We start from the raw sequence: 23,091 nt of genomic DNA, 5'->3' as shown, positions 1-23,091 counted from the left end.
CCAACTTCAAGCTGAGGAACCTGCCTGTGGCAGCCGAGATGCCACTAAACACCCTAGTGCCCAGGATACGGAGTGAGATGTTTGCCCCGTATCACTTCTGTCTGTCCCTTGTACTTCCCTGTCCGAGGAACACTCCTAGCCAGGCTGTCCTATGGAGGGCTTCACTCCAGGACCGGCCCACGGAGCTCCACAGTCCTCAGGAGACTTCAGAACCTCAGAAGTCCGTTAGAAGAGGCTTCAGGAACGTGGAGTCTTCAAACCACATGCACACAAACACACACACACCTTCACCCCCACTAGTGTTCCATGCGGCCTGTGGCTCTGATGCTGCTTGGTAAGAGACACAACAGATTATTTTCTGTAAAGTAGGGCCTGTCCCTGGTCTTCTCCCAATATCACCGATGGTCAGTGACAGCACAGTAGAGCACATGGGCCACCACCCACTGCCCAGCCTGAGTTCTCTGGAGACGTATTTAATGACAACATCTCAGAATACTAAAGACACTCCCAGATCATGCAGACCCCAGACGCCAGGGGCAGGGGACTGAGGAATTAAGTAAACAAGACAGTGTGGTACTATTGCAAGGATGGACCAATAGACCAATGGAAGAGAACACAGCTTCCAGAAAAGACCCACAGGTGACTGAGGGCAAAAGACTACACTGTGTGATTCCGCGTATATGAACTTCAGCGGTGAGTGGAAGTGACCTCTGGTGACAGAGTCAGAAAGGCAATTCTGGTGAGGGTGAGGGAGCCTGCCAGAGGGCTAGAAACAATTTGCATCTTTATCTGGCTGGAGACTACATGGGAAATCCATGTGGAAACGATGGAAGTGTGCCATCCAGATCTAGGAGCTTCCCTCTCTGGGTCTCCCGATTCCTCACCTGTAAATACAGACACACTAAGCCGTCTCTCCTAAGTTTACAATGTAGAAAGGGCCTGGCACAGGGATGGTAAACGCTAATGGTATAAGGAGGTAAAGGAAGAAAGGATAGTGCCCCATGATGGTAATAATCAACTACCAACTTGGAGCATCAACCAGACATCAGGCGTGATGCTCAGCCCTGCTCACGCACTGCTTATCTCCTCCTCATCTCTCTAAAAACGGAACAATGTTTACATGAAATGGAAAACACCGTGCCTGACGTGAGTTAAAGGGAGAAGGGTTGCATTCAGATAGTGCCTGTGTGGTGGACCGAGCTTCTCAGTCAGTTCTACACCTCCTTCTCCAAGGAGTTACTGATGCGGCCGTCACCCGGCTGGCCCTGGTTCCACCGCAGCCCCAGGCCAATCCCCGAGAGGGGGAGGGAGAAGGTGGAGGAGCAAAGACTTGGATGTCCTACAGAACTGTGTTCAAATGGCTGGGCTCTGTCCCCACTAGCTGTGTGAGGTTGGACAAGTCATTTGACCTCTCTGAGCTTTAGCTTTCTCATCCATAAATGGGGTTATGGTCTCTCATCTCACCCTTGACAAGACAGCTGTAAGGAGTAGAGACGACATGTGTCACGTGCCTGGCACATCTTAGTTGCTTATAATTATTATTACTGCTGTTGTTTTCCCCAAATCACTCTGATATCAGCCTGCCCCACTCTGCATGTCCACAGAGAACAAAACACCAACGCTCTACCCCAGCCCTGCCTCACAGAGGCTGACCCAGGGCATGAGGCCGGCTTATTTGTTCTCCACTAATTCAGAGGACATCCACTGAGTGTCTGCTCTGCACAGAACACTGGCCTTATCTGCAAGGCCATTTAAAGAGGGGTAGAGGCAGGGGCAGATGAGCCCAGGCTCTCAGAGGGCATCACCCTGCCCAGCTCCTGCAGGCCACCTCCAGCCCAGCTGCCCGTCCTCCCAGGACAGCACTCAGCCACGAGAGCAAGAACTATAGCAGAGCACATCTTTGTTTGCAGTTGTCTTTGAAAATCAAAGCTGCCTCTGATAAAACACCATTACAGCCCTGAACTCACTGTATCCAAAGAGATTAATGGATTTGGGGGTGCTGCTGCAATGAAAATCCCACCGCAGCTGGCAGTAAGTAAATGCCAGCAACCTGGTGGGGGAAGGGAAGGCATGGGCCTCTGGCATCTTTCCTGATCAGCAGGCAGAGACCCTGCTCCCTTTAAAGCTGTTCAGGAAAAGCCAGAAGCGATCTCCCTCCCCTCCCCACTAGAGCCAAAGACTTTGTACTAGAGGGTCCTGGTGGGCAGAGGATCCCTGGCTAAACACAGGACCCACCCCACCCCAACCAACAGTGGAAGAGATGGGCAAGCAGGTCTCCTCCCTCCTTCCTGTGTGGGAGCTTGACCCAAATACCCTCCCCAGGCCCACCTTAGAAGGCAACAGTGACAGAAGCAGTCAGAAGACTCAAGCTGTGCTACTGGCCAAGCGACCTAGGGAAAGACACCTGCTCTTCCTCTGAGTTCCCTGCCATCTGTAAAGTGGAGAGCTCAATTAAAACAGTCCTTTTCTGGGGCGCCTGGGTGGCTCAGTCGGTTGGGCATCCGACTTCAGCTCAGGTCACCATCTCGCGGTCCGTGAGTTCGAGCCCCGTGTCGGGCTCTGGGCTGATGGCTCAGAGCCTGGAGCCTGCTTCCGATTCTGTGTCTCCCTCTCTCTCTGACCCTCCCCCATTCATGCTCTGTCTCTCTCTGTCTCAAAAATAAATAAACTTAAAAAAAAATTTTTTTTAAAAAACAGTCCTTTTCTTATATTTTCCCAGCCCCCAAAGGGAGATCTCTTCCAGAAAAGCCCCTCCTTTTATGAACTAAAAAACAGTGGAGTCAGAGGGACTTGGGTCTCAATCCTAGCTCTACTAGCTGTGTGACCTTGGGAAAGTTACCTCCCCTCTCTGAATCTCTGATTCCTCATCTGCAAAATGAAGACATTAAGACCTTCCTCCCAAGTTTATAATAGAGAAAAGGGCCCGGCACAGGGAGTTAGGCATTCACTCCCTGTGAAGTGAATAAAGGAGGAAGGAGGAAAGGAAGAAGGAGAAAAGGAAGAAGGAGGAAAGGGCAGAGCCCAAAGGTAAGAATGAAAACAACAATCAGGGTGCCTGGGTGGCTCAGTGGTTAAGTGTCCAACTTCGGCTCAGGTCATGATCTCATGGCTCGTAAGTTCGAATCCTGCATCGGGTTCTGTGCTGACAACTCAGAGCCTGGAGCTTGCTTCAGATTCTGTGTCTCCCTTTCTCTCTGCCCCTCCCCTGCATGCACTCTGTCTCTCTGTCTCTCTCTCTCTCTCAAAAATAAACATTAAAAAAATTTTTTAATAAAAAAATTTTAAATAAAAAGATTTTTAAAAAGAATGAAAACAACAACAATCTTGCTTCCAAATCAGAGCACTAAGTACATGCTAGGCACCATGCTAAGCACTCGTGTGGTCCTCATAATCTTCGTAGAAGGAGGTACTGTCACTGCCCCCATTGACAGAGGCCATACAGACACCCGGAGGCCTGGGCTCCCAAACCACACACTCTCCTACCATTCTACTGGTTCATGTGCTGAGCCAGGGCATGGCTTCCTCCTCTGGGCCATCCCACCCCTGGGACCACAGGCTCATCTTCATATGTTGCCTGGAGTAGGGAAAGGAAGAGCATTCACCTCTCTCCATTCCCTCCTCTCGCCTACCCAGAGTGCTAGATCACGTCATTACGATCCTTAACACCCCTTGTGACTCCCCAGGACCTCCGGGGTCCTGCCGGAGGTCTTCACTACCTGCGCCCACCCTATTCCTCCACTATTTCTCCCTGGAAACCCTGCCAAACTTCACCATTCCCTTCCCCTTCCTTGCAGTGCCATCGCTGCCCCCCCCCCAACTCCTCTACCCCGCAGATCCCTACTCATCCTGTTGGGGAAGCCCACCCACAGCAGATGCCAGCACTTCCTCCTTGCTGCTCTCTGGGATCTCCCCCACCCCCCTCCTGCTGCTGCGGGGTGGCGGCAAGGATTTAGCTGTGTACCCGACTGCAACACTAGGTGGGGAGCTCCTTAAAGAAGGGAAATATGTGTGGTCCCCTCTGAACCCACATACCCAGCTCATAGGAGGGACTACAAAAATGATGGGCGCTGTTGAAAAAGCACAATTCCACCCGTACCTGTAAGACCCTATGGCAATCAAGAAGAAGAAAATGGGGTACAGTCCCCACCCCACTGGCCAGCTTTCTTTCCCTGAGATCAACAGGGCAGGAGGTGGGAGACAGAAGCGTCACTTTTCTCATAGCTCTTTGAAGTAGAAGCAGTTGGCTCCTGCTGTCCCCTGCTGGCCTGATCCCTTGAGGTCTGGGAGTGGCAGGGAGAGGGGACGGCGGAAGTGGGAAGAAGCTGTGCCCACGCCCCACGGGGGCAGAAGAAGTAAATCCCACAGATTTCACACCACTGTTCTCTGGGGCCGCTCAGCTCTGTGGGGTGCAGATGGCCCAAGAAGACACATGGTAATCACTTGTCCAGGCAGGGGCTACCACCAGGGCCTTAGCATGTGCCTGCACCCCACTGTGTGCTCCCAACCCCCACCTTAGGAGACAAGGCAGAGGACTGGACTGGACGCCCTGGAAGGGTGCTTGGTGCTCAGCGACATTGTAATTCTTCAGTCAACAGGTCCATTTCAAGGCAGTGAGACCTCACTGGGACATACCTGCCCTCGGTGGGGAGCCCCGACAAAGCCCGTGTCCCTCGCACTGCAGCCATGAGAGCTCAACCTCACCTCGTTGACATCAATCTTGTTCTTCTCCATGTAGTCTCTGTCATTGACCTGGCCGCCATCCACAAACTCCATCAGAAGGACCCGCTTGGTGGACAGCTCCCAGTAAATGCGGGGGACCTGAAATGGGAAAGAGCAGGTCAGAAGGGCTGGCGGGCTGGAAGCTAGGGGCCAGGACCACAGAAAGGTACAGTGAGCCAAGCAAGGGCAAATGCTCCTGCCAGGAACAGGAGACGAAGCCTGAGTGGGACCTGAGCAGTAACAGGTGGGGAAAGCGAGGGTCGGGCCAAGATAGGAGGGCAGGCCAGACTGCCTCCTCTGCCAGCAAGGCCTCTGGTCCTTCCGTTAGAGACCCCCTCCTGCTTGGGGACCATAGAACGGCTTCCCCACCCTCCTCAGTGCCTCCAGACACAATTAAGAGCCAAAAGTAAAACTGGGACTTAGGGGAAAAGGTGTGGAACCCCCCCATACCTGAGCCAGAGTTGGCATTAAAAGCTATTTCCCTCTCTCACTAGGCCAATTGCAAGCTCCTCACATGAATCTCATCCCTTTGCCTCAGCTTCTACACCTGTGCAATGGATATATTATATGTGTATGTTTATGAATGAGTTAACCAAAGAACAAATTTTTTTACTGGATGATAAATTTTTCAGTAAGAAAGTCCTGAGTTTTCTCATGCCTGTTCCTACAGGTCTTCTGTGGCAGACAATGCTGGATCCTAACCCAGTACCTATTCCCAATCCTCCTCTTCCCCAGAGATAGGAAAAACGAAATATTTTCCCTGCTTGCTTTGCAATCAGTATGGCCACAGGACACCGTTCTGGCTTATGAGTGGAGGTCTGCTAGAAGCTCTGGGAAGGTTTTTATTTTCTTCATAAAAAGGGATGTTTGTAAATGGTGTAGCTCTTCTTACCCTTCTGTCCTACTTTGAAAGTGAATGCAATACCTGGAGCTGCAGCAGCTATCTTGCAACCATGAGGAAAAGTCCAAGAAAATCAGAGATGCCTGCCCTGATACGGTCAAACCACTAACACAATATCAGCAGGCAACTGCTGTAAGCCTTCTTGCCATGTGAGGAAAATAAATCTTTTTTGTGTGTTTATGATACTCTAAATTGGGCTATTGGTTACCTGTAGACAAATGCATTCCTAATTGATATGCTCTCCACTCCCTCGGACTCTAAGAACACCCAATAGCCAAAAAAAAGAACAGATTTCACCAGGATTAGGCAGGAGGTCAGACCGCACCAATGGCTGCTGGGCTGCCACATGAGTGAGTGACAGCCAAGAGTGCCACCAATGCCAGGACGAAGGAATTACTGGGATATTTAGCATGTCACATTTCCCCAACAACTTGATGGGCTTGTTTCCACATACAAATAAAGAAACTAGGGCAGTTAATTCAAGGGTTCTGGGGAATAAGGACTTCCCTCATCTCGACCCCCAAAACTCATCTGGCAGCAAGACCCCAGTGCTCAAGTCAAGAAACCTGTTTCCCTTCCTACTTCTGCTAACTCTGCCATGTCTTAGTCCAGCCACTTAACCTCCAACGCCTCAGTTTTCCTCCTTACAAAGGACTGTTCCTGCCCCATTGCAAGGAGCTCTGAGGATAACTGGGGCTGCCCATACCAGTAAAACACCCTGGGCTTCCTGGAACGAGGGTCCCAACTGAAGTCAAGGTGTCATTTGGGTTTGCTACTTTCCTATGGTTTGGGCCATTTGAAAATCTGGGCTAGAGAAATCTGTGACTCTCTAGGAGTGTGAACTGAAATTTCAGTCCTGCTTGGCACTTCTCAAAAGCTACCTTTAAAAATATGAGTGCAAGTTTGCTGTCCTTGACCATGGCTTCCAAAGGGAAGGGACACATTTTGGGGTTAAGTTCTTCCCCGGGTTTGTTTGGAAACCTAAGCTTGGCAGTGGGCACCAGGGGCTCCAGGGACATGAGGTCGAATCCCCCATCTGGGTCTGCCTGGGGCAACATGGAAAACAGCTTGAAAGAGCCACAGATGGGATGAGAAAAACCCAAAGACTGGAGACTCTGGCCTTGTTAATAAGGGCAGTGGGAGGCTGCACTCCCCGCGCCTCCACCTTTCTCCCTGGTCTCCCCCCAGATGCAGCCATCCCTGTCTGACAATATGATGGCCCTCTGCGGCACCTGCTTAGATCTCAGATGACAGAATACCAAACCGGGAGGTAGAGAGCTCTGCCATGAGAGTTCAGGGAGGATGGCAACTGCCCCCCGATGGCGACACCACAGAAAGGACTTCAAAAGGCAGATCTGCTCCCTGCACAGTTAGGAGAAACTTGGCTGGACAGTGGGACGTAAGGTAGACAACTTGCTCCTAAGTTACCCTGTGGGCAGGAGGGTTTGAAGTGTAAGGTGAAATTCCCTTCACCCCAAAACCAGTGTTTCATCCCCATGCCTTACTCTTCTCCTCCCATCACAGTAGGGAAAGATGAAAGAGAATCATTTTAAAGAGGCAATGAAAAGAACCCACCACCTCCTCCAAACAAAACTGAACCTAGGGAGGTTCATGGCCAGCAAGGCCCAAGGGTCACACCCTGGCCATCAGGACTCTAGATCCAAAGTCTATCTCCTTGATAAAGATCACAGGCCCCACTCCCGTGGGCTCCACATACCCCCATGCTGGGGCCAGTCCTGATCCAAAGAAGGAAGGCACAGACTATGGAAAATTCCAGCTCAAGACCTTGGGCCTCAACCTCATAATCTGGCCCTGACCTCACGCTTCTATTTTGTTCCTGCGCTTTGGTGAACACAACTGTGAAGCAGGCCCCAGTTTGCCTGGGCCAGTGCCCATCACCTGAGGGAGCCCAGGGAAGCAGAGCACAGACCCAGAGTCAGATCATCAGGCTGGAGCCCTGGTTCTGCCACCTCCAAGCTATGTGACTGCAGGTACATTGCATGACCTCTCTGAGTGCCAGCTTTCTACCTGAAAAAAGGCGATGACATTGAAGCAACAACCCCAACTTCCCACTAGCATGTGTGGAGTCCTGGCATTCGACACAGCAGCACACACTTAGCACCTGCTAGACAAGCATCAGCTGCCATATGACAGTCGTACAGAGTATCACAGGTGGTTCTGATACACAACCAGGGCTAAGAGCTAATACTACAGACAGTTCAGCACAATAAATTATTGTGCCCCATGAATTATCATGAAGGCAGAATAGCACAGTGATTTAACATGCAGGCCCTGGGGCCAGGTTGCCTCCATCCAGAACCTGCCTCTGCTCCTTACGGGAAGCTGTGTAACCTCAGGCAAATGGTTTCATCTCTCTGGGCCTTAATCTCCACACCATTGACATGGGGCTAATCATGGCATTTCCCTCATACGGCTAGATAAGGATTAAAGAGCAAATACGAGGCGCCTGGGTGGCTCAGTAGGTTAAGCTCTGACTTCAGTTCAGGTCACAGTCTCATGGTTCGTGAGTTCAAGCCCCACATCGGGCTCTGTGCTGACAGCAGCCTGAAGCCAGCTTCAGATTCTGTGCCTCCCTCTTCTCTCTGCCCCTCCCTGTCCCTCTCTCTCTCTCAAAATAAACAAACATTAAAAAGTAAATAGGGGCGCCTGGGTGACTCAGTCGGTTGAGCATCTGACTTCAGCTCGGGTCATGATCTCACAGTTCATGAGTTCAAGCCCCACGTCAGGCTCTGTGCTGACAGCTCAGAGCCTGGAGCCTGCTTCGGATTCTGTGTCTCCCTCTTTCTCTCTGCCGCTCCCCCACTCGTGCTCTGTATCTCTCTCAAAAATAAACATTTTTTAAAAAAGTAAATATACACAAAGCACTTTTAAAAAGGTGTCTAACATTGCATAGACATGTGAAAATTATTAACTCACACTAATTATCATATATCAGTGGTTCTTAATCTTTATTTGTGGGAAATTATTCTCCAAAAGCATACACATCCCTCAAGATCTGCCCACAACTTCTGGAGAGTCGCAAGATCCTAACCTTGCACTAAGGAACCCTGGAGTGGCCCTGCTCTGGAGACGACCACTTTACCTACCCTGCCGTGACATGTGCAGGCGCACTCTCATGTCTTCCGGCCTCAAACCCCATGGCTAAAAGGCTTCTCCCTCCTACCTTGTCCCCAGCTGTCCCCTGGGTTAGCCACAAACCTCACCGCATGCTCTGTCCCCTCCCCATAACACACACACACTCTGACTACAAATCCACAAATGCCCTGGTCTTGACCGTTCAGCCTGGCTGCCCTCTCGCCCTCTCCCAGTCTCCCTGACACCACATTTGCATTCAGAGCTCGTCTGAGGCTCCGAGATTTATGGCGTGGGGCTGAGGTTATTAAGCCCCACTGGAAGATGCCTCACACACTGAGAGGTAAGCTCTTCACTGAGGCTTAATTACGCACAGATGTTGTGATGGGGTGCCAGTGTGCAAAAGCAATCTATCTCCAGTTTTAAGAGCTGAACTGGGTTCACAGTGCAAAATTCGCTTCCCACTTGTTATGTGTTTAAGCAAAATTAATTACTCAGGAGCCCTAGTAGCACCATTGTCTTAGGAACAGTGTGTGGGTTTTAGAAGCAGCAGGTCGAATCGTTACATTAATTATTTACCCATTTGGCATCCTCATTTCAAAAATTTGTGTTATTATTATTATTACATGTCTTGGTCTGGCAGGCGCTAGTTGGCCTCAGCCAGAGGACGATCTGCTGTTTCCATAGGAACGGTGAAGGAGATGGTTCTGTTTGTCAGGTTCATAGTTCTGGTGCTGAGGAGCACCCCTGCCGGGTAAGAGGCAACAGAATGTCCTCAGGTGAGCACCAGAGATGAAATCAGAAAATCTGGGTTGTAGCCCTAGCCCCTCTACTCTAAGACTGCCATCTGTAAAAGGGGATGATAGCTGCTGGCAGGATTCAATGTCATGGTACCTGCAAAGTGTTCAGGGCAGCAGAAGAAACATTTAGTAAGGACTGCCTATCCCTTTGTACAATCAACACTTCTTGGAACCCCGCTCTGAGCTCCTTTATCCTGAGTAGAATTAAGTACTTGCTCTCGGGCATCCACAGAAACACAGCAAAGTCTCTGCCACAGTATGTACCTACGTGCATGGCACAGACCTGCACTGTGGCAACAGTGTGTTTGTCCCCACTAGATGGGAAGTTTGCTCAGGTAGAAGCCAAACCCTCTTCTACTCATCCAGGTACCCCTAGCTCCTAGCAGAGCAACAAGCTCAGGAAATGTGAGATAAAGGAATGAAGGAACGGGATATGCAAGTAGAAGCAAACATAGTTTAGACTCCACAGCACTATGCTAATTAGTCTCACTCCTTGTCTAAGAGAGCCAAGTTTTAATTTTATTGGTGGCTTGAACTTCAAGGCTGGGGCAGGATTACTAGATCTAGTCTGCACATCTGGATCTACAGGCACAAGAGGGTCTGTACATGCAGATTTACAAGGAAAAGCCAGTCAAGTGTCCAGCAGGCATTTAGACAGACCTGGCTCTCAACTCACTCAGAGTCAAACTTTGCCAATGGCTACATCTTTCACCAAAATCAGTGTCAAGACACTACACTGACCCACAGTTGCAGCTTCCCTCCCATGAGCTGAGCTTCAGGATTCTCAGGTGGCTAGTAGAAACACACCCTCAGTCTCCCCATCTCTGTTAATTACCTCCATTTTTTTGGATGTCTTCAGAAGCCACGAACACTTTAGTCCAGAGCAAAAGACCTTCCCATTCAATGCACTGAAACACCCTGCTCCCCAAGAAGAGCATTGCTTGACTGTTTGCTCTGGAACAAGCACCTGGAGCTCCTAAAGGCTCTGTGGCCTCCCTTCCCACATGCTCCAGGCTTCCTGAGTGAAGAGAGAAGGGCCTGATCTCTTCAAAGAGTTGAAAGCCAAGCTCTCTATACAGACTACCAGAGGGGCCCAGCCCCTGCACCATGAAGAGGAGCCCCTGGGTAAACGGGTCCACACCCCGCCACAGACCTAATGTGTTCTAAGAACAGTGGCGGTGACGTGCATCTCTCTCATCCCAACCCCCATGGAGCCCGTGGGGACCATCAGGCCAGTCCTCAAAGGCCAGTGCCAGTGGCAACCTCCTCGGCAGAGCCTTCCCTACCCTACCCTACTCCCTACCATGGGAGTCCCCTCTCCCAAATCTCTAGAACACTTACCAGTGGACCTCGTACAGAGCTGCTACTTCGTATCACTCGATATCATTTCCCTCAGGAGGAGTCTTCTGTCACCATATAGGCAGTTCTACAGTAGTTGAAAACACAAACTTTTTCCGATGTGACTGATCTACCAGGGGTCAGTTTGATCCTAATCCAAATTTTGCACTTGCTTCTATGGGCTGTCATCCACAGGAAGCACTGTATGACCTCAGGAAACTGCTTCAGCTGAACTGCACGACATGGGCACACACAACACACACAGATGCACACCTAAACGTTGCCACGTGCATACACCCGCCATCATCACTTTCCATCCAGTTTCAGACGACCCTCCATCCACACCTCAGAACAACACTCCAACAACTCCTCTGATGCCCAGTTTCACAAGCAGATGTCAAGGTAGAGGCCCGTGTTCTGCTGCCTTACGTACTTCTCAGCCATTTAATGTGTGCAAAAACTACACCACTGCTTTCACTAAGGTTCCCACCTTCTTTTTTTTTCTGGGTCACCGGTGACATTTCTTAAAATGTGCATTTTCTCTTTTGCGAATTGTCTCTTTTTGTTATTTTTTTTCTTTTACTGACGTGTAATTAACATACAACGTTCTATTAGTTTCAGGTGGGTGATTCAACAATTCTATACATTACTCAGTGCTCATCACAATAAGTGTACTCTTAATCCCATTTATCAATTTCACCCATCCCCCCACCCGCATCCCCCCCTTTGGCAACCACCAGTTTGTTCTCTGTATTTCAGCCTGTTTTGTCTTCTTTTGTTCATCTGTTTTGTTTCTTAAATTCCACATGAGTGAAATCATATGTGGTCTTTCTCTGATTTATTTCACTTAGCACTACATACTCTAGTCCATCCAAGTTGATGCAAATGGAAAGATCTCGTTCTTTTTTGTGGCTGAATAATATTCCATTATATATATTGGAATATGTATAATATATAATATATACTGAAATATATGTAATATATATACTAGAATATATATAATGGCATATATATTATATATATTTCAGTATATAGTATATATATTATGTGTTATATTATATATATTATTATATATATACATAATATATATTGTGGAATGTATATAATATATATAATGGATTATATATTATATAATGGTATACGTATAATAATATTATACATTATATAATATCATATATAATAGTATATATTCCATCATATATAATATATACATTATATATACATAATATATATTGTGGAATATATATATAATATATACAATGGAATATTATAGATGTGTGTGTGTATATATATCATTTGGTAATATTATATACTGACTATATATATATGTAAGTACTGTACATATACATATATCACATCTTTATCCATTCATCTGTGGATGGACATTTGGGCTGCTTCCACATCTTCGCTTTTGTAAATAATGCCGCAATAAACACATTGCAAATTTAGTGGGCTTTTTCTTTGGGTAAATACCCAGGAGTGGAATTACTAGATCACATGTTAGTTCTGTTTTTAGTTTTTTGAGGAACTTCCAAAAGTGTTTGCCACAGTGGCTGCACCAATTTACATCCCCACTAAAGGTGCACGAGGGTTCCTTTTTCTCCACATCTTCACCAACACTTGTTATTTCTTGTCTTTTTGATTCTAGCCATTCTGACTGGTACATGGTGATACCTCAGTGTGGCTTTGGTTTGCATTTCCCTGATGACGAGTGATGCAGAACACCTTTTCATGTGGCTGTTGGCACTGGGGTAAGCCTAGCCCTATTTTCCCCCCAAGAAGCCCTGTGGTTTCTGTTGTGTGATTTTTGCATCCTGTGGAGATTTCTAGGAAAACATACATTGTATTATAACAGAACTGACTATATTAAGCGAGGTAATATACATATAATGGTAGGAACAGCGCCAGAGCTCAGCTGCGTTAGCCACCACCATCAGCAGCAGCAGCAGCATCCCACGCTTCACGGAGGCAGAGACCCAGCTTACAGGCCCTTGGGTAGCACTCAATGTCTCAGAATTGCCAATCATTCAATAAACATCTGTTTGACTGACAGGCCAACGATCACATTTGGCATTTCTTTGTAATGCTACCTTCAAGAGCTTTAAGGAGCAACACTAGGGACAAATCATCCATCCTCGGAAAGAAGACTCAGGAAGGGGGCATCCCCACTCATGTCCTGCAGGGGGAATGTTCAGGGCAGGGACGGGCCTTCCCTGTGCTCTCTCACCAGACCACCTTGCCTCCACTGCCCTGCCCCTCCCACCTTTAAGAAGTCAATGTGCTTGAGCATTTGGGCCACTCTCTCAGCATTCCTCCCTTCGTTGAGGAAATCCAGCTCCAAAGGCAGGTTCTTCTTGGCCTCGTCCACCAGCCACATGAATTCAAACTCTGGAAACAGCTGCTTCACAGCCAGGACGAGCACCTGAAATGCACCAAACACCCCGTCAGTCAGCCCACGGCACCCACCACAGAAGCTCGGGTCCCTGCCCTCCCGCCTGGGTCCAGGCAGAAACAGCTCCCCAGGCCTCCTCTGAAGTAAGGCCTCCCTGCTCCTCAGGGGCCCATCTCTGTAGTTCAAATCCAAGAGGATAAAAGCCCAACAGTTGCCAGCAGCCACGACTCCCATGTGCCAAGCCCTCCCCGCATGCCCAGTGCTGGGCTGAGCGCTTATATCGTGACTCCATTTGGTCTTCACAACTCTGGGGCATCAACCATATGCACTTATCCCCATTTTATAAACAAACAAGTCAAGGCTCTGAGAGTTTATAGGACTGTCCCAAATTCGCCCAGCAAGGAGGCACCGAGTCAGGACTCCACTTGAGTCGACCTCGCCCCCAAACCCTCGCTCTTCCTCACTTACTGAACTGCTGCCTTCAGCCTTTGCTGCTCCCAGACTTGTCCCTCATGGTCCTGTTTACAAAGGGCAGGGAGGGTGCTGCAACTGTGTGGCATTTTGTTATTTCTTAAGCTGAGCAGTGGATACACGAGCATTTATAATGTGATTTTTTTTATACTTTTCCCTTGTCTAGAATATTTCTTGATAAAAAGTACACTGCAATAAGAAAACAAGGCTGGACAAGACAAGAGGAGTAAGAGACAAGGGATGTGACTACTAGGACAAAAAGCTCAGGTTTCTGGCAATTTGGCCACCTTTGGATTCTTGAGTGAGAATACGATGAAAAGTGGGATTTTAGTGGACTTACAGGGCATTTATCAGTTTAGTAATATGAAATTAAACAACCCTGGCAGAGAACAGGAGCCCAGTGATATCTGCAGAGTATGCCATATCCCCTCCATGGTCTGGGACTCAGTTCTGAGGCTGCTGCACACTGGGGCTCTAGATTTAAGATGATCTAGAAAGTTCATGGATGATGGCTCTGCAGTAGGTGATGAGGGGGAGGCCAGGAACATGGGAGATGTTCCAGTATTCCCCAAGAGAAACACAGAAGGCAACTCTCCTGTTCTACTATAAGCCTTCCTGTCAGTGTTCAAAGTGATCAATCCTCCCAGAAATTCTTGACATGAATTATAGTCCAAGTTCTCTGAGAATACCCATCTCTACCCCATGGTTACACCAAACAGTAATGAGCAAGAATTAGAAAACCATGGGCCCATTGGTACCAAGAGACCTACCCCATCTTTTGTGGACTGAATGTTTGTATCCCTCTCCCCAATTTAATGTTGAAGTCCTAATCCCCAAGAGATGGTGTTTGGTGATGGAGCCTCAAGGAGGTAATTAGGTTTAGATGAGGTCATGAGGGCAGGGCCCCTATGATGGGATTAGTGCCTGATAAGAGGAAGAGACAGAGCGCTCTTCCATGTGGGGGCACAGAGAGAAAGTGGTTCTCTTCAAGCCAGAAAATCCTCACCAGGAACTAAATTAACCAGCACCTTGATCATAGACTTCCAACCTCCAGAACTATGAAAAATAAATGTTATTTAAGTCACCTAGTCTATAGTATTTTGTTATAGCAGCCTGAAAAGACTAAGACACCATCCCATCTATCCATAAGGACTCACTGAGCCCCAGCTATGAAGCTTGTCATATGCTTCCTTATGTCCTGGTCTGTATCCTGCCCAGCACGGTTATAGGTACACACAATACAAAAGAAAGAGATCTAAAGCAGGGCCATTAACTACAAGGCATTTACGGCTTTGTTTTTAAACCCTATGTCCCAGACGATGTACCCGATGCCATTCTAAAGGAATCACCACTCAGAGTTATTACACTCAATTCCTATCAAAACCCTTTTTAATTACATTCTGCTGCAGTCTAATTTCTTTTAAGTCTTGTCTAGTCTTTCATGAGCTGGACCTGTGACCTTATGATAATCGATTTAGTTTATGTTTTGTTTCTGTTTGAGTCACACAGAGCTAGGAAGGAGAGGTGGCAAGAGTGAAGCCCATACTGCATGTGTCAGAGCCCAGCACAGGGAGCAGCAGTCCCCGGGGCATCGCCTCTCACTGCCATGCCCTCAGACAGCCCTCAGCTGCCACCAATGGGGAGGCAGAACCGGTGCACAGGAAACAGAAGCACTTGTCCAGGCCACACCTGTCAGCTGAAGCACCTGAATTCTACTCTCTGGGCTCCAAGTTCAGGGAGAAACCTCGTGGACATTTTGCTCCAGCCTAAGTTCCAGAAGTTCTCACCCAGGAGGGCCAAGGAAAGGAACCACAATGGGACTCAGTCATTTGTTTGATCAATATTTACTGATTACCTCCCAGGCAGTTACCCTGGGCCAGACATGGGCATACACAGGGAGCTACATGTACCCTAGTGGGGTCTCTATCTGGGGATGAAGCTTCTGGCCAAACCATAATCCTCATCATTTATTGTATGGTCACTGTTATTTGTGACATTTTAAACTATCATTAATATCCAAACAGCACTGAAAGGCATTTTAAAGATTTTTCCGTTACTAATCAATTATATAATTAGGCATTACTAGTACAATTGGTTATAAATACCTAATGTCATTAATCATAAAAGCAAAGACTTTATTGATTGATATTAATTGCTAATAGCTAATCAGTAAACCAATTCGTAATACAAAAAACTTTACAGTACTCATAAAGCTGGTTTCTAAAGCATTGCATGCATAGTGGGTGAGTCACTCCCTTGGTTAACATAAAACAAGAGAGTCTATTTGAATGGAAGTTAGTGGCTCACAGCTTGATAAAAGGATACCATCCCCTTTAGAGTAAGTTTACCAACTTGAAAATGTGATGCTGGCTATGAAGCCCAGAAGATATACATACTCACATAATTTTGTACATAATCGAGGGGAGTTACCAACCCCTTGAACTTCAAGGGGGTGGGGAGATGGGTCAGTCATCTGGTCCAAATCTAAAATGGTTTGGGTTGCTGCCATTTTAGACTTTTCATGGCTGAGGAGAATAAAACAAAACAGTTTCACCTTCTGTTTTCATTCAATTTCTTTCCTAAGAGCCTGCCCTAAGTAGATTGGTTGAAGTTTTCCCTTTTTGACAACAGCTGCAGCCAACTAAAATAAAACAGGTGTTGTTATCAATTTGGCTTTTTTGAGTTTTCTCCCAAGATGTATCTTCTCCATAAAATTCTTCCAAAAGGCAATGTCTCCACCAGTGCCTAGCATGTTCTCAATACTCAGCAGATGTTTATTGAATATTCACGTGAATGAGTGAATAAATGAATGAACAAATGAACATTTCAAAGGGTTTGTCCTCTCCCCGGAGAATAATATGTTCACATGTGCGTTATTCAAATACATCAAATTTTTCTATTTCTGAGGTTTTGGTGGGAAGAGGGATTACCTCTGAATTTTCGGTAAACACAATTTTGGAATGCCTGAGAATCTTCTACGTGATTTGAAATCTTATGAATCAATCAAGGTATGTTCAACCATTAATATTTCCTTCAAGGTGAAATAATGAAATTATTTTCCTATAGGGTCATTGGCTCACAGGAAGAAAAATCAATTGTGAGCCACACAGAAATATAATGGAAAAATTGAAAGTCACATCAAAGTTTGAAAACTACCGATTGCCATTTAAAACAACAAAAAAATGGAAATTATCATTATTTAGTGACTACCCCATGCCAGGCACTGTGCTACGAGGCACTTTCTATACATGCTCTCATTTAATCCTCTTCTTGCCAATTTTACAGAGAAAAAAGGCAGTTCCAGGAGGTTAAAGAATTTCTCAAGGTCACATAGCTTGTAATTTCAAATGCAGGACTTGGACCCAGGCTTTTTTCACTCTTTTCTTTATGCAGGCCTGACTCATGCAATACAATACAGGACAATACAATAGGAAGCTTGAGATAAGGCATAAAAAGAACTGTTGTGAACTGTTAAAACCAACTGAAATAAGAACGACTATTATTAAGTTATTATATCTTATAAAAGAAATAACGCTTTATGGGAAAACAGCACACTAAATAGAACGCCTGCACGGATCTGAACTGGTAAAAAATGCATGTTCGACAAGGATCGAAAATCAATTCAGAGTGATGTAAATAGCTTGCCATTCACAGGGTTTATCTTTGTTCTGATAAGTTATTAAAGTGCACAGTTTTTAGAAAAGAGAATGATAGGGTGAAGAGAAGTTTCCATGGGATAGTCTATCTCTGGGGGTTTTTTAATGTATTTTATAGAAAATAAAATCAGCTATTGGGAGTCTGTGCCAACACAAACATTACCTAGCCACCCACTGTTCAATCAACACATTCAGAAAAGAAACAAGATGACAGACAGCATGCACTGAAAATGTTGTTCAAAAAAAGTCCAAAAGATGACTGTCACAGGTCTTTATTTTTAGAGGCCCTTGGGATGGGCCAGAGGATATCAAACAGTGGATTCTGGTGCTCAGACCAGAGTCCCACCCCTGTGTGGCACAGCACCTTGGGGACAGGACTTAGACTCTTTAGAGAGTGACAGAGCACGAGAGTATTCATCATCAGTTTCAGAAGCTTACGAGACAACAGGGGGTGATACGGGGTGCTGCTACTGGGACCTGGGTATTATGGTTTTACCACCAGCTCACACGTCCTCTGAGTCCTGCCGTGTCTCTAACAGTGAGAACGGCAGTGAGGTCCAGCCTGCTGAACTCCCTGCTCCTGTGGGTGGCCAAGAGCTGCTGCAAAGCCAGCCGGCCAGCAGCTGAACAGACTCGGCCGTGTCAGTTCACCCCTTCCTGCTGAATCATTGTTCCAATCTCTGGGCCCAATGAGTCTGGCTCTGGACAGCCACTCAAATCAATAAGAGTCACTGGCTGTGCATCTAGAAGTAGAGGTGCCCCAACTATTAAAGGGACAATATCAGGTGATAATGACAAAGCTGAAAAACACCCTTGGCTGTGCCTTTGTCATTTGTGCAAAGTCACCAACACCATCAGGTTCATCAAACACCATTTACTGAGAGTCGGCTTCCACCTGGCTGCCACCATTCAACAGTCTACCCGAGAGACCGTCCCCTTCCCCAAGAAAAGTGCCAGGTTCGCAGGAGATACAAAACACTAAGGTCGCCTATGCTACTAAGTGCCAACCCAAAAGCCATTTCCCTCACCTTCCTGGCTAACAGAACCCCAATTTTGTGCATCTTTCATGTCCCCCAAGGAAGGCAGGTCTCAGTCGGAGAAGGTGAATCACGATCAAGTCTCTTATGTCTCTTGCCAAGATTGATCTAGACTTGGGCATGCGGCCTACTTCTGGCCAATGAGATATGAAGGAAATTCTATTGAGGGGCTCTTTTTTGATAAGGAAAAGGAGGGAAGAAACAGGCCCTCTTTGGCACGGGATGTCACCTACTTGTAATAGCAGGAACTGCTGCAGCTATTTTGGGACCACGAGGAGCACTACCTTAGAAGGACAAGCCAGGATGTGGAGATGGCAAAGTAGAAGACAAAAGGAACCTGGGTCCTTAAAAACCACAGTGAAAAGGGCTGCTGGTGGAGTGTTGGGTGGGTGGATGGGCTAAATGGGTGATGGGCATTAAGGAGGGCACTTGTTGGGATGAGCAATGGGTATTATATGTAAGTGATGAGTCACTGAATTCTATTCCTGAAATCATTATTACACTATATGTTAATTAACTTGGATTTAATTTAATTTTAATAACAATAATAATAAATTATTAAAAAAAAACAGTGCTGTGCTGGATCAGTCAACCTTGGAACAGTCAACACTATCTCTGGCTGTCTTGGAATGTGATATGATACAGGCTACTATCATTTACACCACTTTTAATTGGATTTTTCTGGTACTTGCAGCCAAAAGCATCTTAATTGATACAACTGGTAGTAGCCCCCCCACCTCCTCACTCAAAAACCTCACTCCCAAACCTGTCCTTATAGCAGACATGAATTTAGATTTACAAGTTCACTTCTTACACTGCAAATATTCAAAGGTTAAGCCTATTAGTCACTCTGTCCTTACTATGAATTACTCCGGTCAGATTATCTTCCTCTCAAGACCATGCTGTGAGGAATCATAGGGTTGGAGAGGAGAGAGGGACAATAGTGTGCAGCGAGAGGGAAGCATGAGGACACAAAATACCCGCAGTGGTCATAAAAGAAAGCACCAGAAGGCTATGTTTTTCCTCTCCCTTGTCTCCAAGTTTCTGGTGGCTAAGGTCACCCTAATGCCCCCTAGAAATCACTCTTCTCCTGCTAACACACACGACAACCTTTCTGGGGTTTTCATTCCTAAATATAAAATGAAATGAGCTTTCCAGTTAGGCTCTTCTTCGTTTTACAGAGAAGGGTGAGGCCAGGTAGGACACTTTTCCACCAGAGACCAAGCCCAGTGAGAAGGCAGTGCCACTGGTGCTGCTGTGAACGCTGATGTTGGACAGAGGTCACCTCGTTTCCGGCTTCCCTTCTAAAGGCGATGAGTACAGATCTCTGATCAGCCTTGCGACCCCAGCCCCAGCACTGCCTCGGTCACTGTGCATGAGCCACTCTGTGTGTACTCGGCACACAGTTGTCAGGCTGTACTTCCCAAGAAAAGCATCTGGTGCTTATCTCCAGGAGGAGGATGCCAAATCTTTATCACCGCTATTATTGCTATTGACCTGACAGCCACCGTGACTTAGAGAATGAGGCTCTGAGTGCAGAAATGCCAGCAGCGGTTCTCCTGAACCAAGTGGGTCCTGATGGCACCACTGGGCACAGGAGTGGCTGCTGGGTCCCAGGACACCCAAGGATGCTCGGGGGCTCCCAGTTGACTCTCAAGTATGGCTGTTCCGTAGCCACTGACAGGTGCTCCAGAAAACTTGGGTTTCCAGATGGATGCCCAGTGCCACTCGGGAACCCTGCTCCCAAGCCCTGGTCAGCTCCCTTTTCCATCACACAAAGCAGCTATTCCAAACCTTCACCCCCACCCTGGGCCTCCAATGCCACCTCCTACCCCCTCATTCTCAGCAGATGGTCTTGCCTCCTACTGCAGCGAAAAAAATAGAGGCTATCAGGCTGGTACAACTCAGCTGCCCACTTCCCCTCCATCATCCCCCTCTGCCCCACACACTCATCTGTGTGCAGCCTCACCATCTTCCTCTAGTTTCAATCTAGGCTGATTGGGGCTAATGCTTCCACCCACGTCCTTAGAGCCGAACCCCGAGAGTCTCCCCCAGAATCAGATCTGTCAGTTACTTCTCTTTCCTAGATCTCCAGTCCCCCCACGCTCCGTGGCCACCCTCCCCATCAGCAACAGCCTGCTCCAGTCCCCGCCTCTAATCCTGTGCTTTGCTCTAAGCACAACATGGTCCTCCCCAGTGTCATGGCCACATCTGAGAAGAGTGTTCTACATCAACTGTCTCCACTACCTGGGGCCTCAGTTTTCTCCCACCCCTTCACCCCATTCTCCTTGCTCCCTCCACAGGACTCCCAGTAACCAAATCCGAAAGGCCCTTTCCAGAGCTTTACTAATTTTATCTCCAATTTGACAGCACTGAGTAATACTGGCAGACTGCATTTCCCCAAATGGCTGCAACAATATCTCCCACTCTGATGCTCTTCTAGAACCTGGTTGCGCAGAGGGGGCTTTTATGACTCTTGTTCTTAACAACAGAGTAAGGAAGAAGTAGTGCTAGGCTAGGTCATAAAAGTGTCCTGTGCTTTCAGCCTTATTCTCGTGGGACGCTTGCTCTTTGAACCCAGCCACCATGCTGTGAGGAAGCCCAAACAGCCACAGGGAGGCCTACTCGGAAGGACCCAAGGCCCTGCCCACAGCCCCCACTGAGCTGCCAGCCATGTGAGCGAGCCACCTGGAAGCAGATCATCAGCCAGGCCCCCTCACTGGCACCGCATGAAACACTGGTGAGTCTCTCTACCAACCCTACCCGACTGCAGATTCATGAGCAAAAGCACACGACCATTGTTTTAAGCTGCTGTTTTCTAACTCTCTTCTTGAATGGTTTCCATTGCATGTAGCAGCACTGGTCAGTCCTGGTCCTCCTTCAATCTCTCTGGCCTTGCCCTCTCCATTCCTGCGGGGGCTTATCTTCCTGGGTATACACCCCCCATGACGGTGTTCCTCACAGCTCTTCCCTTGCCCTCTCCTTTTCTCTTTGCCTGACCTTCCTAAGTGACCTCAACTACTCCCCCAGATTCAGCTACCTACCATGAGCGTCCCTGCTGTGAAATCCTACATCTCTATTTCCATCCTGAATGCAGACCAGCAGAGCGATCCCCATCCAATCTCCTGACCACAGTATCTTACACCTCACGGTGGTTCCACCACCCGTCCCCCCTTGTTCTGAGGTCATCCTGACGCTACTGATCTCATAAGAAACTGCATTTCCCAGGCTCCCTTGCTAACTGGCTTCCATCTAGGCTTGGCCAGATGGGGCAACACTGGCAAAACGCTGAGGCAGGGCCTGTGGCTCCACCTCCCAGGTGATGGGCCCTACGGCTGTGATCGGCCTCCCAGAGGACCGGCTCATCGTGGGCCAGCTCCACTGGGTGGCCCCAGCTCCTGGGGTCCAGAGAACCATCTCTTCTCCTTGTCCCTCCACCATGAGGGTGGCAGAGGCTTCCTGCAGTTGGTAACTGTTTCACCATCCCATTTGTCTTCTCTGCAATTCCATCCCCTGGGAGCCCCATTTTCTGTTTTGTTTTTTTTTTAATTTTATTTATTTATTTTTGGGAGAGAGAGAGAGCATGAGCAAGGGAGGGGCAGAGAGGGAGACACAGAATCCAAAGCAGGCTCCAGGCCCTGAGCTGTCAGCACAGAACCTGACGCGGGGCTCAAACCCACAAACCGTGAGATCATGACCTGAGCCAAAGTCGGTCGCTTCACGGACTAAGCCACCCAGGCGCCCCAGCCCATTTTCTGCTTTAAATTCCCTCTGTTGGAAATACCTAGAGCAATTTTCTTTCCTCCCGACTGGACCCTGATGGATACACTGGTTAAAGGCATCCATATTTAATCATTTAAGCCAGAAACGTACAATTTGTTTTATTCTCCTCCTTTTCATTCATGCCAGTATTTGCTACCACCCCATGTAAAGCTGGTCACAAAGTCCTGAAGAGTCTGTCCCTCGAGCCCATCCCTCCCCTTCACTCCCATTCCCCTGCCTTGGTTCACAACAGTATTTCTGGTTCCGACCAGTACAGCAGCCCCTCCGTTAGTCTCCCTGGCTACAGTCTTTCTGCCTTCCAGTATATCCTCCAGACTGCCAACAGACTTTTGTTTCTAATGTACATCGGATCATGGCATTCCCCTGATTTAAAATTCTTGAGTGGTTCCCCACGGACTACAGCAGAGAATCAGATCTGCTCAGTTCCACAGCAGTTCCATACTTGCTGCGTATACTGTTCTATGCCTTCGCCTGCAAGATAAGGCCCTCCGTGCTGTCCTGTCGATCTCCTCAGCCCCATCTGTAACCATTCCCAGACACATCACCTGAACCAGCTCAAGTTCTCCTCTAAGCACACCCTGTTTCTCCGAGACTCAGGCCTCGGCACAGGCTGGGCTATCCTTCCCCCACCTGGCTATCTCACCGGAGCCTCAGTGAAGCACCTCCCCGACCCAGGACGCCCCCAACAGACCAGGCACAGAGTTGACAGCACTGTGCACACACCCCTTTCGTGCAGCTCATATCCCCACACGGTGGCTGTTTGTGTCCAGACCTGCCCTTCTGCTAAACAGGGATGAAGACAGAGCTTCCTCACTCCTGTGTCCCCAGCACCCATTGGTGCCTGATGCAAAAGACACCTTCCATGTGTGTGCGAAGTTTAGTCAAGGTAAGCTGAGGGAAC

The 23,091-nt window shown here is 47.8% G+C and overlaps 1 protein-coding gene across 4 annotated transcripts in view; it reads right to left on the bottom strand.

Moving 5' to 3' along the window:
• ADCK1 (aarF domain containing kinase 1) overlaps window positions 1-23,091 on the bottom strand; it is a 121,634-nt gene that overhangs the window by 18,643 nt on the left and 79,900 nt on the right. For all 4 annotated transcript variants that reach the window (XM_015071589.3, XM_053224785.1, XM_053224786.1 and 1 more), the window contains 2 exons: window positions 13,115-13,273; window positions 4,702-4,818 (listed from right to left, as the gene is read on the bottom strand). In XM_015071589.3, the coding sequence (XP_014927075.1) occupies window positions 4,702-4,818; window positions 13,115-13,273 (276 nt within the window). The remainder of the gene's footprint in view (window positions 1-4,701; window positions 4,819-13,114; window positions 13,274-23,091) is intronic.

This window comes from Acinonyx jubatus, chromosome B3 (assembly GCF_027475565.1).
Source record: "Acinonyx jubatus isolate Ajub_Pintada_27869175 chromosome B3, VMU_Ajub_asm_v1.0, whole genome shotgun sequence".
Classification (NCBI taxonomy): domain Eukaryota; kingdom Metazoa; phylum Chordata; class Mammalia; order Carnivora; family Felidae; genus Acinonyx; species Acinonyx jubatus.
This window is presented reverse-complemented; position numbering and strand designations above follow the sequence as displayed.